At 49.8% G+C, this 16,554-nt stretch overlaps 1 protein-coding gene across 1 annotated transcript; it reads right to left on the minus strand.

Moving 5' to 3' along the window:
- Positions 1 to 1,399: 1,399 nt before the first annotated feature.
- Positions 1,400 to 14,994, minus strand: LOC115081072 (vomeronasal type-2 receptor 26-like). The gene is made up of 3 exons (XM_029585585.1): positions 14,800 to 14,994; positions 10,382 to 10,505; positions 1,400 to 2,319 (listed from the first exon to the last, which is right to left on the minus strand). Exons 1-3 carry the CDS (start codon positions 14,992 to 14,994, stop codon positions 1,400 to 1,402), a joined length of 1,239 nt encoding a protein of 412 aa, XP_029441445.1.
- Positions 14,995 to 16,554: the final 1,560 nt, after the last annotated feature.

The following is a 16,554-nucleotide window of genomic DNA, read 5'->3' on the forward strand; positions in this document are numbered from 1 at the left end:
CTCGTGTCGCCGTGCAGTGTTTACAAATATTCCCCTCCCTCGCATGCGAGTCGCGACCCACGCGCACATGTGCGAGCCGATACAAAATCGGGCACGCATGAGTGCGTGGGTATCATATTTTATAACATGCACGCGGTGACTCATGCCTGTTATAAAATCGGCACCGGCCTTGGAAAATCTACCTGAAAGTTATAGTGGGTTGTTTTTTTAATGTCAGTTATGATTATTTATTTCTTTATATAATTTATTAAGCACTTTCCAATTTTTCGATAAAATTCCCAAAGCGATGAACACATATAGGCAGCAGAATCATACAAAAACATAAATCAAAATTTTAAAACAAATAATTAACATATTGATATTAATAGCCAACCAGACTAGCAGCCCTAAAAAGGTACCCACCTTTGTCCTATTACAGTAATGTTCTATATTTTTTAATTACCTTTAGTTACCTTCCACTTGCAATGCAGCAATTTTTTTTACAATTAATTGTGAGACCACTAAGCCCAATCTCAGAGGCACTGAGTCAGCCCATCTAACACAGCCATGACCTGAGGATGGGGAAAAAGGGGGCAGAGAAGGAAGGAAGAGTCATGCATGCCTTGGAGAGGTTTATGTACAGCCAAGAAATTTGGGGACACTGCCTGTTGGCTCTAGTTTGAATGTTATGGATTTAAAGCAGGAGGGCTGTTGGTATTTTTCCTCTTTGCCCAGTTCACTGGCTAACAGTGCCTCCCTCCCTCCTTTCATTTTCTGGAGCGTTGCCTGCTGAATCTTGAATATTGTGAAGGAGACCCAAGCCAATTTTACTGGTTGGTGTGATGGCAAAGCTTAAGCCAGAAATGAATCTGGAGACTCAGGATAGCAGGAGGCCGATGGCGTGCTGGAGGCTGCATGCAGATATGTGCAGGGAGATGACCCCTGCACGTTTATTTCTGAAGGGAGCCTTCTTTGCTTCATCGTGGCCAACTGAAGGTGATGGCTCATCGTTGGTGTCCCTTGCAGGGATGAGGTAGTGGGACACCCAGGTTTCAGAGGTAGGGGTAGAACTGGTGTTCATTGTTACGGCTCAGGTCAGATTTATACACAATAAAGCTGCGGTCTTATTTACCCAAGAAATGTTGTCAGTGTTCTTGATGATATTGTAAGCAAGTGGTGAGTGTGGATGGGCCAAGATGTCTCAGCTACTCATGTTGTAAACTTTTTCACTCACTTTTTTGAGATTCAAAACCAAATACAATAGAACAGTAAAATAAATTCAACCTCACAGACTTTTTTTTAATTATTATTTTATTTGGTATTTCTCTTTCACTTTTTTTGTTCGCTCATATAACTTATGCTATCTTGAATACCTCAAAAGAACTGTAAGTAGAACTGGCATTCTCCTCTGGCAAAACTCTCAATTAGAAATTGTATTCTTTGAATGTTGCCCTACTAAGTGTTCTCTTGTGTTCATTTCAGGTTTTAGCAAAATAATGTAGCACTTAGGAACAAATATACAGCCTAGAAGTCCAACACTGGAGGCCAGGATAGCGAATATCTCCACCACCACCATGTACTTGCCCCTGGTGCTCAGGTACGTTGGGATGAAGGACACCCAAACACTGCAGAACACCAGCATGCTGAAGGTGATAAACTGGGCCTCATTGAAAGTGTCAGGTAACTTCCTTACGAAGAACGCCACAGCAAAACTTAACAAAGCCAGAAATCCCATGTACCCAACCATAACATAGAAGGCAATTACAGACCCTTCGTTGCACTTTAATATCATTTTCCCTGTTTCAGATTTTGTGTCCAACTCTGGGAATGGAGGAGACATGAGGAGCCACACAGCGCATATCAGGACTTCACCCACTGAACACAGAAGAACAAGATAGATGGATATTCTGGTCTTTAACCATTTCTTAAACCTGCTGCCAGGTCTCGTAGCATTGAAGACCATAGCAACTGTGAGGGTTTTAGCCAGTATAGAAGAAATAGAAACAGCAAATATAATCCCATAGGCAGGTTGTCGTAGCAGACAGGTCACCTTTAGAGGGCGTCCAATGAATAACAAGGAGCAAAGGAAGGACATCATAAGGGAGGCGAGCAGGATATAGCTGAGATCACGATTATTTGCTTTCACTAGGGCTGTATCTTTATACTTCATAAAAATTCCCATCACTCCAGCAGTTATTACAGAAAAGAAAATAACAACAGATCCTAAAGCCAGACCCAAAGGCTCCTCATAGGAAAGGAAGTCAAGGTCTCTTGGGATGCATCGATTTCTCTTCTGATTTGACCACTGATCTTCTGGGCAGGGTTCACAGTTTTCCATATCTATCAAGGAATCAAGAAAACAAATATTTAAGGAATTTTGCTGATATGTTAGAATCATTTGTTTCATTTCACACTGCATATGACTGTTAGTTTTTCCTTTGTAACATATATAGTGTAGAGATATCTCTACCACCTCCTTTTCTGTAAATTTTCTTTTGGCTCAAAGTTCAGCTTTCTTTCAGTATTTGCTACAGTAAAAGATATTCCCCGTATGTACCTGGATCAGTGCAGACCCTGGGTTATGTCACCAATCCAGCAGAGGGAGGCAGAGAAACATTCTACTGACTCTGACATATACCCTGGAGCACCACCTGCAGTCCATCAGTATTAGGTCTTAAGGTAGCACGAGCTATGGATAAGCTATACCCATTACCGGAGGAGGCTTTGGAAATTTTAAAATTTCCCAAAGTAGATGCCACAGTGTCATCTGTCACTAAGAGAATGACTATCCCAGTGACTGGAGCTACAGCTCTTAAAGACCTACAGGATCGTAAACTGGAGGTTCAGCTCAAGCGAATTTTTGAGGTTTCTGCACTAAGTGTATGGGCAGCCATGTGTAGTAGCTTGGCTTTACGAGCTGGCCTGCATTGGGTCCAGTCTTTACTAGGGATGTGAATCGTTTTTTGACGATTTAAAATATCGTCCGATATATTTTAAATCGTCAAAAATCGTTAGAGCCGCGATACAATAACAATTCCCCCAATTTATCGTCAAAAAATCGTAAATCGAGGGAAGGGGGAGGGGAAGGGGGAGGGCAGGAAAACCGGCACACTAAAACAACCCTAAAACCCACCCCGACCCTTTAAAATAAATCCTCCACCCTCCCGAACCCCCCCAAAATGCCTTAAATTACCTGGGGTCCAGAGGAAGGGTCCCGGTGTGATCTTTTACTCTCGGACCTCCGTGCATTGTAGAAATGGCGCCGGCGCTACCTTTGACCTGTCATATGACAGGTCAAAGGTAGCGCCGGCGCCATTTTGTTTTTTTGTCCCCCGACGTCAGGAGCGTAGGAGATCGCTCCCGGATCCCCGCTGGACCCCCAGGGACTTTTGGCCAGCTTGGGGGGGCCTCCTGACCCCCACAAGACTTGCCAAAAGTCCAGCGGGGGTCCGGAACGATCTCCTACCGCGAATCGTTTTTCCGTACGGAAAATGGCGCCGGCCATATGATGTTGGGGGTCTGGGTGATGAAGACATGTGTCCTGAAGGAAGGCCGTCTTCAGCTCTTGGAATGCTCATAGCGCCGCTGCAGGCCAATTTCTGGCGTCGGCCCCCTTCTTGGTGAGGGCTGTAAGGGGTGCCACCATCCTGGTGTAATGGGGTATAAATTGCTGGTAGAAGTTGGCAAAGCCAAGGAAGCGTTGAAGCACCTTGATCCCCACAGGTTGAGGCCCACATGAACTCTCTTTGGCCATCTAGGCCCGACCAGGCTCCTGCCGCGACTCTCTTTGTGCGAGGGAGACGCCGCCCACCTTACGCGCTTGGCCCCTCCCCTAGGCGCGCGCGTGCGCGCTGGGGCTTCAGCTTTAAAGGGGCCAGTGCGGGAAAAGACAGAAGATGCCCTCAGATGACGTCAGATGCTGCAGGGTATTTAAACTCTGCAGCTTGGCCTAGATCTTGCCTTGCAAGGAGGTTCACTCTTCAGAGTTGCTAGTTGCTGCTTTGGACTCCTGGTTGTCTTCGGCTTCCGACGTCTGACCCTGCTTCATCCCTCGACTCCGGCTTCGACTTCTGTTCCTGGTTTTGGCTTCCAACTTCTGAATTCTGACTCCTGACCCTGCTTCGTCCACTGACTCCGGTTTCAGCTTCCGTTCCTGGTTTGACTTCTGACTTCTGACCCTGCTTCGTCCATTGACTTCAGCTCCAGCTTCCGTTCCTGGTTTGTCTTCGGCATCTGACTTCTGGCTCCCGACCTTGGCTTGTCCCTGGACTCCGTCTTCAGATCTTGCCGCTCCCGCAGGTATCTGGTTCTTCACTCGCCCAGAGGTTTCGCCTAAGTCCCAGCGACTCGGGTTCTCACGGGCTCCTCCCGGTGGGGCCACAGGCTTCCAAGAGTGAAGTCTCTTCTGACCTCCTGGGCTCCGCCTCTTCATTGGACTAACTCGTCGGGCTGCTCTTCTGGTCCTTGGTCGCAGAGGATCACACCTAAGTCCAAGATGCCCAGGTCCCTACAGGCTCCTCCTGGGAGGACCTCAGCTTCCAGTGATGAAGCATCCTTCGGACTATCTCTTCAGCACCGCATCCCGACTGCAACGTTCACTGTGGGTCCTCCACAGTACACCATCTTCAGTCTCAGCCGGCCCAAGGGTCCACACCCCTAACAGATTCAGGGTTAGGCTGGAACGGAGCAGGAATCAGGAACAAGCTGGAACAGAGCAGGAATCAGGAACAAGCTGGAGTGGTGCATGAATCAGGAATAAGCTGGAACGGCAGGAACAGCAACTCACTCTCAAACGAGAAGACCCGTTGCAAGGCAAAGAGGGGAACTCACAGCTGGCTTTAAATGTCTGAAGGTGTCTGACATCATTCCCCGGGGTGGAGCTAAGTTTCCTGTGCTGGTCCCTTTAAATTCCTGGCCCCTGCGTGTGTGCGTGCCTAAGGAGCGGAGCCAGCAGCAGAGAGTCAGCGGCGACTCCCTCGTGGAGGGAGCGCTGCGGGAAGGCCCCGACAAGGCCCGGCTGGGCACGGAGGACGCCGCGGACAGCTTGAGCAGCCCCGAGGTAGGAAGAGGGCCTGGCTGTGGAGCTCCGTGGACCGGAGCCGTAACACACCATCATCACCGTACAGTCATCTTCGGCGTACCCCGCGCTGTGGGCCACCACCAGAGCTGCACCTGTGAGGTATTTACTACACTACTGAGAGGACCGTCTGGCGTACCCCGCTCTGCGGGCCACTACCGGATCATCACATCAGAAGTATCACCTTGGGAATACCCTTGCTCAAAGAACTGTACTTTTGACTGCATTACCCGCTCCAAGGGTTCTGCTTCTGAACTTTGCTGCTTTCCCTGCTCCTCGGATTATGCTTTCTCTCTCTCCTATCTAATAAAGCTTACTCTACAGCTGTGTCCTAGCTACTGAGACTGTGCCTAACTGATGGTGAGGCCCACAGGGCTCCTCCCTTTGGGTGGAGACATCTCTCACCTCAACCCAGGGTTCACATCTACACCAAACATAACAGATTGCTAGCTCCATGGACTCGGCTCAGCTCTCAGCCCTCCAGGCCATTCCTGGCTTGGCCCAATGACTCTCCAAGCAGCAGAGGACACTGGAGACTTTAGCCAATGCCTTCAACCAGTTGAGTTCTCGGCTGGACTCTGCCTCAACGCCTGACAAACTTTCCAGTACTTCACAGGCTTTGCCTATACAGCACTCCATAACTTTGCCTGCACCTACACTGTTATGTAGAGGCTTCCTGAATCAGTGCTGTATGCACTTTTCTCTGCAATCTTCCTACTTTCCAGATGTAGTGTCCAAAACTACATATATACTGTCTCTTTTAGATGGGAAAGCCCTGGCTTGGGCATCACTTCCCTGGAAGCGTAATGATCCAATTCTCAAGGATTTGACTGGTTTTCTTGCTCTCTTTCGTTCTGTATTTGATGATCCTGCCCGCAAGACTGTCGCTGGATCTGCACTCCTGCATCTTCAACAAGGTACCAAACCTTTGACTATGTTATTGAATTTAAAACCCTGTCCTCAGAACTACATGGGGACCTGGGTTGCCTACGGGCCATTTTCCCGGAAGGCCTTAACTTTCGCATCAAAGACGATTTGGCAGCACGTGAGCTTCCTGATAACCTGGACTCCCTCATTGACCTAGCTGGACGTATTGATCGATGTCTACGTGAACGGACACAGGAGCTTAAAGGTTCCAAGAAGATACCATTGGGCGTTCCTTGCTCTCGCCCATCGCCAGTCACCCAGACTACGCTAGTACCTTGCATAGAGGAAGAAGAGCCTATGCAACTGGGCCACAGTCACCTATCAGCTAACAAAAGGCATCACCGGAGAAGACTGGGCCTCTGCATGTACTGTGGCCAACCTGGTCACGCCGTACCCACTTGTCCTATCTGTCCAGGAAATTTGCAGACCTAGGATCTGCCGGAGGACTCCTCCTAGTTCTAACATCTCCATCTCCTCCACTGACACTTCCAGTCTCCATCAACTCGGATGCTCTCGAGTTCCACACACTAGCTCTAGTGGATTCCGGTGCCAGTGGGAATTTTATACTCAGACAACTCGTGGAGCACCTACGAATCCCTACGGTCCAGAACCGACATCGCTGCACTTGTCTTCTATCTATGGCGAGCCATTACCTGGTGAGGTCTCATTTTCCATGCAACCTATTCATCTCCAAACAGGATCCCTCCAAACGGAGACCATCTCGTTTCTAGTCTTAGATAAAGCAATACACCTGGTGGTAATCGAGTTACCATGGCTACAATTGCATACACCTCAATTTGAATGGAGCATCCTGCAGCCATCCCAGTGGGGAGAGTCGTGTCATGGGATATGACTCGAGGTGGTGACACCTATGTCGTGCATGACCACTATTACCTCTCTACCGGGCCTACCTCTGCAGTACTCCACTGATCAAGATGTATTCTCCAAGAAAGCAGCAGACACCTTACTACCACACCGATCCTTTGACTGCGCCATAAATCTACTACCCAATACCGAGCCTCCCAGAGGAAGGGTGTACCCACTTTCTCTTTCAGAAACTAAGGCTATGTCCTCCTTCATCCAAGAGAACTTGGCAAAGGGTTTCATCAGAACTTCTAAGTCTCCTGCTGGGGCCGGGTTCTTTTTGTGGGCAAGAAGGACGGTTCCCTTCACCCATGTATAGACTACCGTGGCCTGAACGAGATCACTATGAAGGACCGTTATCCATTGCCATTGATCTCTGAACGTTTTGATAGGCTCCAAGGAGCCAAAATATTCACAAAATTGGACCTCAGAGGGGCATATAATTTGGTCCATATCTGCCAGGGCGATGAATGGAAAACAGCATTTAATACCTGTAACAGCCATTTTGAATATTTAGTTATGCCCTTTGTTCCTTTTTTAGACTACGTAGTATCCAGCCAGGGTTTTCAAATGGACCCACAAAAGACCCAGAGCATTCGAGACTGGCCTCAACCAACTGGCCTTAAAGCGTTGAGAAGATCCCTTGGATTCACCAACTGCTACAGATCATTCATTCATCACTACTCTACTTTGACCGCACCTCTTACTGCAATGACGCGAAAAGGAGCTAACCCTTCCCAATGGTCAACAGAAGCCATGAGTGCCTTTCAACAACTCAAGAAGAAATTTCTTCGAGAGCCTCTTCTATGTCATTCAGACCCCCAGTGACCTTTCATCGTCGAGGTCGATGCCTCTGATGTCGGGGTTGGGGCAGCCCTTAGCCAACATTATATCCCTGTTCCTTCTTCTTGCTGCATTTCTCGCCAGCCGAACAAGGAGCTACTAGCAATTAAATTGGCATTTGAGGAGTGGCGACCTTGGCTCGTAGATGCTCAACATCAAATCACGGTCTACACCAACCACAAAAATCTCGAATACTTGCATCAGGCACAGCATCTGAATCACAGTCAGGCCCATTGGTCATTATTTTTTAAACGCTTCAATTTCCTCCTGAAGTATCGCCCGGTGGAGAAGAACACTCGTGCGGATGCCTTATCCTGTTCCTTCTCTGAAGAAGACGTGCCTGATAGTCCGCACCATATCATAGGCCCTACCAGGGTACTTCTATCTGCTATGCACATGGTTCTAGCCGGGAAGACGGTGGTCCCACAGTCGCTCCGAAGGAATATACTCCGATGGGCCCACGACTCGCTGCTTGCAGGTCATCCTGGACAATCCTGAACCTTTGCTACCTTACAAAGTTATTACTGGTGGCCCTCCAAGAAAAAAGACATTCGGGCCTACGTGGAGTCGTGTCCTACTTTTGCGAGACAAGAACCACCACCTGGTCGTCCCTGGGGACTTCCTCAGCCACTACCCACTCCAAGTGAACCGTGGACGCATATAGCCACGGACTTCATCATTGACCTGCCTAAATCCGACGTCAGTAACACCATCTGGGTCACAATTGACCATTTTTCTAAAATGGCCCATTTCGTGATGCTCCCTGTGTTACCTTCCGCTCCAGAACTGGCCAAGTTATTTATCCGTCATGTCTTCCACCTCCATGGCTTGCCTAGACATATCCTCTCCAACAGAGGGGTTCAATTTAGTGCAAAGTTTTGGAAGACCCTCTGCAAAAAATTTGACATCTCTCTGGATTTCACTAGCGCTTATCATCCGCAAGCAAACGGGCAGACGGAAAGAACGAATCGCACAATTAAGCAGTTTATCCGAGCCTACGTTAACTCCAGGCAAAGCGAATGCTCAGAACTGCTTCCATGGGCCGAGTTCGCTTTAAATTCTCACCCATCAGCTTCCACAGGGTCATCAACCTTCCAATTCATGTATGGATGTCAACCTCTGCCTCCTCTATCGGTGCCATTGTCTGTGTCATCTCCTGCAGCCCAGGCGTCGGTACAGGAATTGCATCAACTTTGGCAACACACCAAGGACCATCTGCAAAAAGCAGGACAAAAGGCCAAAAGGTTCTATGATGCTCATCATCGAGCAGCTCCACAGTTCCAACCTGGAGACAAGGTATGGCTCAGTACCCGTTTCATCCGCCGCAAGCTGCCTTCTGTTCGATTTGCGCCCAGGTACATCGGGCCTTTCTCAGTCCTTCGCTGTCTGGGTCCCGTCACCTACAGCCTACAGTTACCTTCTTCACTGCGCATCCACAATGCCTTCCATATTTCCCTGCTAAAACCACTTATCCTTTCGGAATTGTCAATGAAGACACCTGAACCTCAGCCTCTTACTGCTGAAGAGGACATCACCTACCAGGTCGAGGATATACTGGATGTAAGAAAGCCCGGAAGGCGATGGCAGTACCTTATTTCCTGGGAAGGATTCGGACCACAGGAGAATAGTTGGGAGCCAGCATGCAACATCCTTGACAAGGAGTTGATCCAGCAATTCCACGTTTCCCATCTTAGGAAACCGAAACCCCCGGGGGAGGGGCCCTAAGAAGGGGGGTACTGTTGCACCCATCGGTAGTAGACGGCTGCGACCTCTCATATACACCTCTTTTCTTGCTACTTTGTCAATCCTCGGAAGAATGGCGGCCTCCACCAGAGAACGCCGACCTCCCTGGTGTCCCAGGACGGCGTGGGCGATCCCGACCGCCATCTTCTTCCTGGAGTTACCTAAGTGCTCGTGTGCGCGCATGGGCCACCTTTTGTACACGTCATGGTGGGAACCTCGGGGGCGTCCCCTCCTCATGACGTCACTGTCTCGCTGTATTTAAGCTGACTGGCCCTACGCTAAGACGAGTTAGCAAGGAGTTCTCTGGGGTCTCTAGGATTTTATGAACTTTCCTGTTAAACAGCAGAAGTTGCTTTTTCATCTAATGATTACTGCTAGACTTACAGTTGTACATTTTTGGAAGAGCACTGCACAGATGGACTTTTGGTACAGACAAGTGATAGAAATAGTGACATTGGAAAGTATTACTGTGGGCCTTCAGAAGAAGCAGGATCAGTATGATAGGTTGTGGTAGTATTACTGGGCTCGAGGGGAAAAGTTATAGCACTTTATATATTGAGAGGCAACTTTACCATTTTTGTATTGTGCGGTGCTTTTCCCTCTGCTTCTGATATATGCCTGAAACTGTCATTAAGCTTGGATTGAAAACCCAAAGTTAGAGTGAAAGTTCAGATGTATTGCTTCTTCCACTGACTTCAGCCAACTTGGCTGCAAATTCAAATTCCACAGTTTGTCTGGCTAAGTCAGAACTTATGTGGACAAGCAGCTTCAGTGCTTATTGACCTCCATATTAATAGCAAACAACGATTTGTATAATTAAACAATTAAGATTAGCAACAATATTTAAATAAAATGCACTGTGCTTGACAGCTGTCTAAGATCCTCCCCTTCGTCTCTTTCCTGTCATTCATACTGCCTGTCCCACAAACCATTCTTCATTTTACTCACCCATCTTGTTGGTGATTTCTCCTTCAGGACATGGGATACAGTCGTAGCAGCAGAGGGGTTTTCCTTCCTGAGGGACTTTCCTGTATCCAGGAGTGCAGCTCTCACTGCACACAGAGCGAGGAGTCTGGGGTGTGATATAAATCAAAGGAAATGATAAGATGTGAGATTGTGTGATGTTTTGATGTGCCCTGTGTAATGTTTACTTTTTATATGGGGCCCATGCAAAAAAATGCACTGAAAGCAGGCACTGAGTGCTCAGCGCCCAGGCACGATTCCTGGAGGCACCACACAATATTTAAATTAGGGGCTGCACTGCCAAGGAGGTGCTAGTGTCGATTGCATGCTGCTAGCACCTCCTTGGCAGCAGGCAACCAGGAGAGGTTGACAATATTTTCTGCTTTTCTGTACAACTGTTTGGGATGCTCAGAAATTAACACCTGCTCTGGGCAAGCATTAATTTATGAGCATAAAAATGTGCAGATTGGACGCACATTTATTTTTTTTTTCATGTGGGATGATTAACTAATAGCTTCATCAACATGCATTTATTATGAGAGTGGATCCTTGGGCCGGCGGAATAGGGAACCAATGAGGAGGAGCCCCAGGGGACCCTTCCAATGGCAAGCGAGGCTGTAGGAGACCCGAGACCCTGCAGGACCTTCACCATTACCAGCCCTCGTTCCCTGCAGGTTGAGCCCTTGGGTACTGGGGCCAGCTGGACTTATGTGGGGTCTCAGGCAGGTGGTGACACTCGCGTCTGGCAGGCAAGGATATAAGCAGACGGTGTATCTGGTGGTCAGGCTGGCAAGGATCTTGGCAGGCAGCGTATCTCATAGTCAGGAAGGCAAGGGTCTTGGCAGACAGTGTATTTCATAGTCAGGCAGGCAGGAGTCTTGGCATGGAGAAACAGAAGACAGGAATCAGGAATCAGATGACTGAAAATCCAAACAGGAACTGGCGACAGGAGTAGCAAAGGCAAGGCCTGAGAAGCAGGCCCTGCCTTAAATAGTTGCAGGCTTGGGAAGAGGAGTCTGGGCCCCTCCTGCGGTGACCCCTGGAAAGGGGTCAGGTGGTACGTGCGCACACCTGGGAAGCCGGGGGTCAGGAGCCTCCGGTGTGCTGTCCTGCATGCAGCATCAGCGTGGCGGCCCGGGAGGAAGGCCGCAGTGCGGCTCGCCGGCCACGACCAGTGGCTGAAGCGACGTTCCCGGGTCCGAGGAGATGGAGTCGGCCGTGCCAGTAGGTGGCGGAGTCTGACTGCAGTCCCATTCGGCCGACTTTCACAACAGTACCCTCTACTCTAAGCCCCCTCCCTGGGGGTTTTGGTTTCTTAGGATGGTCCCAGTGGAACTGCTTGATCAGGTCTTTATCAAGGATGTTGGAAGAGGGTTCCCATGAATTTTCTTTGGGACCAAAGCCTTCCCAAGCAAGCAGGTACTCCTACTTGCGCCCCCACCTCCATACATCTAGGACCTCTCGTACCTGGTAAGTTGTCTCTTTAGTGGACATAGATGGAACTTTGGGTATCTTCCTGGAGGGCCACGACAAGACTAGAGGCTTCAGCAAAGAGGTATAGAAAGTATTATGGATCTTCAGGGAGGCTGGTAAGCGGAGTTGATAGGTCACTGAACCCAGTTGCCGAAGAATGGGAAAGGGTCCGATGTAACAAGGTGCGAGTCGCATAGATGGTAACCGTAACCGGATAAACCGGGTGCTGAGCCAAACCCTTTGGCCAGGATGATATTGAGGTCCAGCACGGCAATGTGATCCGCAAATTTCTTGGCTGAACTACTGACTTTGAGGAGCATCTTGCGTATTTGTGACCACAGGCTCTTCAGGTTCTCTGTTGTCATCTGGGCAGCCGGCGATGGTATAGGAAGCGGTAGCAGAATAGGAGGAAGTGGCTGCTTGCCATAGACTATCTGGAATGGGGAAGCCCCCGTGGCAGAGCAGGGATGGGAATTGTGCGAGAATTCGGCCCATGGGATTAGTTCAGCTCAATCGTCTTGGCGGGCATTGATGTACATTCGCAGAAATTGTTTAAGGGAGCGATTAGTCCTTTCTGCCTGGCCATTCGCTTGTGGGTGATAGGCTGAAGTAAGATCTAGAGTGACGCAGAATTTCTTAGAGACTTTGCCAGTGCTTGACGGTGAATTGTGGGTCACGGTCTGAGGAAATGTGCTGAGGTAGGCCATCTTGGAAAATGTGCTGAGGTAGGCCATTTTGGAAAATTGATCCACAGTGACCCAAATAACAGTGTTCCCCCCGGAGGGAGGTAGGTCCACCTGAAAGTCTGTTAAAAGGTCGGCCCACAGTTCACTAGGTGGCGGCAGAGGCTGGAGCAGGCCCCAGGGTTTGCCTGTGGGTGCTTTTTGTTGGGTGCAGGTTGGGCAAAAAGCCTCGTAGGTATGAACATCCAAACGCATACCGGGCCACCAGTAGTAGGGTAGTAGACGAGCTAGGGTTCTCGCTGGTCCGGGATGTCCAGCAGAAGGAGAGTCGTGACCCCAAGCCAAAACTCAGTTCCGAAGCATGCGTGGCACCACAGTCTTCTCTGCAGGGACCGTCTGGGTAGCTGCAAGGATCACAAGTGCAGGGTCTATAATGTGGCTCACACTATCGGGAGTTTCTTCCGGGGAGAAGGACCGTGAAAGAGCATCTGCTCACTGGTTCTTCGAGGCGATAATACAGCTCAAAATTGAAGCGCGTGAAGAAGAGAGCCCAACGAGCTTGGCAAGGGTTGAGGCTCTGCGCCTGGTGCAGGTGTTCTAAATTCTTATGGTCGGTATAGACAGTTATACGATGCTGGGCTCCTTCGAGCCATTGGTGCCACCCTTCCAAAGCCATTTTGACCATCAAGAATTCTTGATCACCTATAGTATAATTCCGCTGAACTGGGAGAAGAAGGTGTTGGGACGTAACGTCCCGGCTGGATCAAGTTGACTTAAGATGGCCCCGACTCCTTCCGAGGAGGCATCCACTTCCAGTACAAAGGGCAGTCGGGGAGTTGGAACAGCAGATGAACCCATTCTGGAGGTTTTCCCGGATGTAGTCAGTCATGGCTTGGGTCTCCGGTTCAGAGAGCAGTTATACTCTGCCACAAGGAGGTGTGGAGCCTGGGATCAAGTTGATAGCACAGTCCGATTGCCGATGGGGTGGCAAAGTGCTAGCTACTTTCTTGGAAAATGCATCCACGTATTGAGCATATGAGGAGGTAGACCTGCCAGTACTTCACGGCAGGATTCAGGAGAAAGCTCACCGGAAGCCAGGAAACATTTAGGATAGCACGAGGAACCCCAGTGGTTGATTCAGAGAGACTTCTAATTGATCTGAGGATTATGCTGCTGCAGCCATGGGATACCCAGGACTACCAGGTGGATGGCCCTCTGAATGACGTAGAAGGAGATGTGCTCTCGATGCCCAGGTTCAGCAAGGCATTCCAGCGGAATGGTTGTGTGGGAGATTCGACCTGGCAAGGGCTCTCCGTGGATAGATGAGAGAACCAGTGGAACAGGACAAGGCTGAGTGGGAATAGATAATTGGTCCACCCGCCCCTGAATCCACCAAAGCCAAGGTAGGAAGGCTACAGTCCCGGAAGGTCAAAGTCACCGGCAAGGTGAGTGGAGGGACAGGAGCAGTTAGGCCTAGGGTCACCCCTCCAGAGAATCCTAGGCCCTGGAGTTTACCGGCAGCACAGGACATTGGGCCAGGCGGTGTCCAAAACCCCCGCAGTAAAGGCAGAGACCCGAACGGTGCCACCTTTGGTGTTCCTCTGGCGACAAAAGGCTTCGACCCAGTTGCATGGGTTCCTCCGGAGAGGCTACAGAGGAGGACTGCAGGGAGGCATTCGGTGAGATGGGACAAGGTCGAGGAGGTCCGGTAGTGCGTCGTTTCTCCCCTGCTAGTTCGAAGGATCTCTCCCGTAGACCGAGGTCAATTCTCCCAGCCAGGTCAATTAACGCGTCTAGCGTTCCTGGGAAGTTGCGAGCTGCAAGCTCATCTTTGATCTTAGGAGAAAGACCATCCAAGTATATAGCTCGCAGACATGCCTTCTCTCAATGGAGCTCAGTAGATAGGTTACGAAACTCCAAGGTTTAGTCCATCAAGGAGCGACTACCCTGTCTGAGATGAAGGAGTTCCGTGCTGACTTGAGTCTGCCATCTGGAGGTTTTGAAGACGGCTCAAAAACATGCCAAGAAACTCGAAAGGTCCAGCAGGAGTGGATCTGAACATTCCCATAGGGGAGAGGCCCAGGCCAGGGCCTTCCCTTCAAGCAGAGACAGGATATACGTTGTCTTGGTCAGTCTGTCTGGGAACAGTGCAGACTGTAGGCAGAAGTGCATATTGCACTGGTTAAGGAACCCATGACAGTGCTGAGGGTCCCCTGTACAGCGAGGTGGAGCCGGTAAAGGAATTACCGGTAGGAGAGATGCCGCTAAAGCCAACAAGCCAGAAGGAGGAGTGGCCTGAACAGAGGTGGCAGCCACAGAATTTAAGCGGACATTGAGACGCTCCATAGAAGCTGCCAGCAATTCCAGGGCCTTCTGTTGTTCCAGGATTCTTTGGGCCAGCCCGGGGATTGCCTGCAAGGCAGGAGCCTCAGCCAGATCCATGGCCTTGGCTAGTTATTATGAGAGTGGATCCTTGGGCCGGCAGAATAGGGAACCAATGGGGAGGAGCCCCAGGGGACCCTTCCGATGGCAGGCGAGGCTGTAGGAGACCCGAGATCCCACAGGACATTCACCACTACCAGCCCTTGTTCCCCGCAGGTTGAGCCCTTGGGTACCGGGGCTGGCTGGACTTCTGTGGGGTCTCAGGCAGGTGGTGACACTCGCGTCCAGCAGGTAAGGATCTAGGCAGGTGGCGTATCTCGTGGTCGGGCAGGCAAGGGTCTTGGCAGGTGGCGTATCTCGTAGTCGAGCAGGCAAGGGTCTTGGCACGGAGAAACAGAAGACAGGAATCTGGAATCAGACGAAGGAGAATCCAAACAGGAACTGGAGCCAGGAGTAGCCAAGGCAAAGCCTGAGAAGCAGGCCTTGCCTTAACTAGTTGCAGACTTGGGAGGAGGAGTCTGGGCCCCTCCCGCGGTGACTCCTGAAAAGGGGTCAGGTGGCGCGTGCGCGCGCCTCGGAAGCCAGGGGTCAAAAGGAAGGCCAGGGCAGGGCCACCGGTGTGCCGTCCTGTACGCGGTGTCAGCGTGGCAGCCCAGGAGGAAGGCTGCGGTGTGGCTTGCCGGCCGCGACCAGTGGCTGAAGTGAGTTTCCCGGGTCCGAGGAGGCAGAGTCGGCCGTGCTGGTAGGTGGAGGAGTCTGGCTGTAGTCCCGTTCGGCCGACTTTCGCAACAGCATTTGCATGTTTTGAGCACTATTAGTTTTGCAGCGCGTTGGACACACATTGTGGATGCACTAATCCTCTTATAGCATAAGGGGCTGTGGACGCATGTCCAAAACATGTGTTGGACTGTGAGTTAAACAGTGCACTCGGCTCCTTTGTTTTTATGATATTGAGTAGTCAGTATTATAATGCCAGCAGCCGCCACCGTAACCAACATGGCTGTCATCCCTCCACTCTTACCCCTTGCACACATTGAACATATTTATATATCCACTATCCGATAACAAAGAAACACCGAAAACCCTCATTGGTATAATAAGGCCACAGCTTTATTTAACATGTTATTAAAAACCTAACAATTGGTACCCTAGCCGGTATGATGTCTCTGTTGCTGCCCGCCGTAGGGACCAAGCAGGGCAGCCTTGCTCCATGGGTCCCCACCTTGTCCCCAAACAAGGGGGCCGCAACCATTGGCGCATGCCATGCCCCCTCTTTTTGCGCCGCCCAAGGCGCTAATTGGCTACCATGCCATCCTGTGATGCCACAGGCACCACTTGCAATATACAACAAAATAACTGCTAATGTGTTGTAACCCGTAACAAGTAATATCCAACAACACAACACTAGAACACTGAAAATTATTCCAAATCACTTTTTTAAATTAAATCTGTATTTTGTATATTTTTTTTCTCAAGGTAAGGACCTCATATAATATCAATGAGAGTACAAAAATCCGTACTCACATTCTCTAGTGGTGACTTCCACAATGAGATTTATATAGGCATATAATTTTTGCCCTCAATCTTTATAATCATTGGTCCAACCTTAGTTTATGAATT

The sequence above is a fragment of the Rhinatrema bivittatum genome, chromosome 19, assembly GCF_901001135.1.
Source record: "Rhinatrema bivittatum chromosome 19, aRhiBiv1.1, whole genome shotgun sequence".
In the NCBI taxonomy this organism is placed as follows: Eukaryota; Metazoa; Chordata; class Amphibia; order Gymnophiona; family Rhinatrematidae; genus Rhinatrema; species Rhinatrema bivittatum.

Excerpts from the sequence above, each read along its gene's own strand:
- LOC115081072 (XM_029585585.1), bottom strand. The coding sequence starts at position 14,994 with ATGGATCTGGCTGAGGCTCCTGCCTTGCAGGCAATCCCCGGGCTGGCC. Across the intron at positions 10,506-14,799 it reads TAGCGGCATCTCTCCTACCG|ACTCCTCGCTCTGTGTGCAG; the intron begins GTAATTCCTTTA and ends ATCACACCCCAG. Across the intron at positions 2,320-10,381 it reads AGAAATCACCAACAAGATGG|ATATGGAAAACTGTGAACCC; the intron begins GTGAGTAAAATG and ends ATTCCTTGATAG.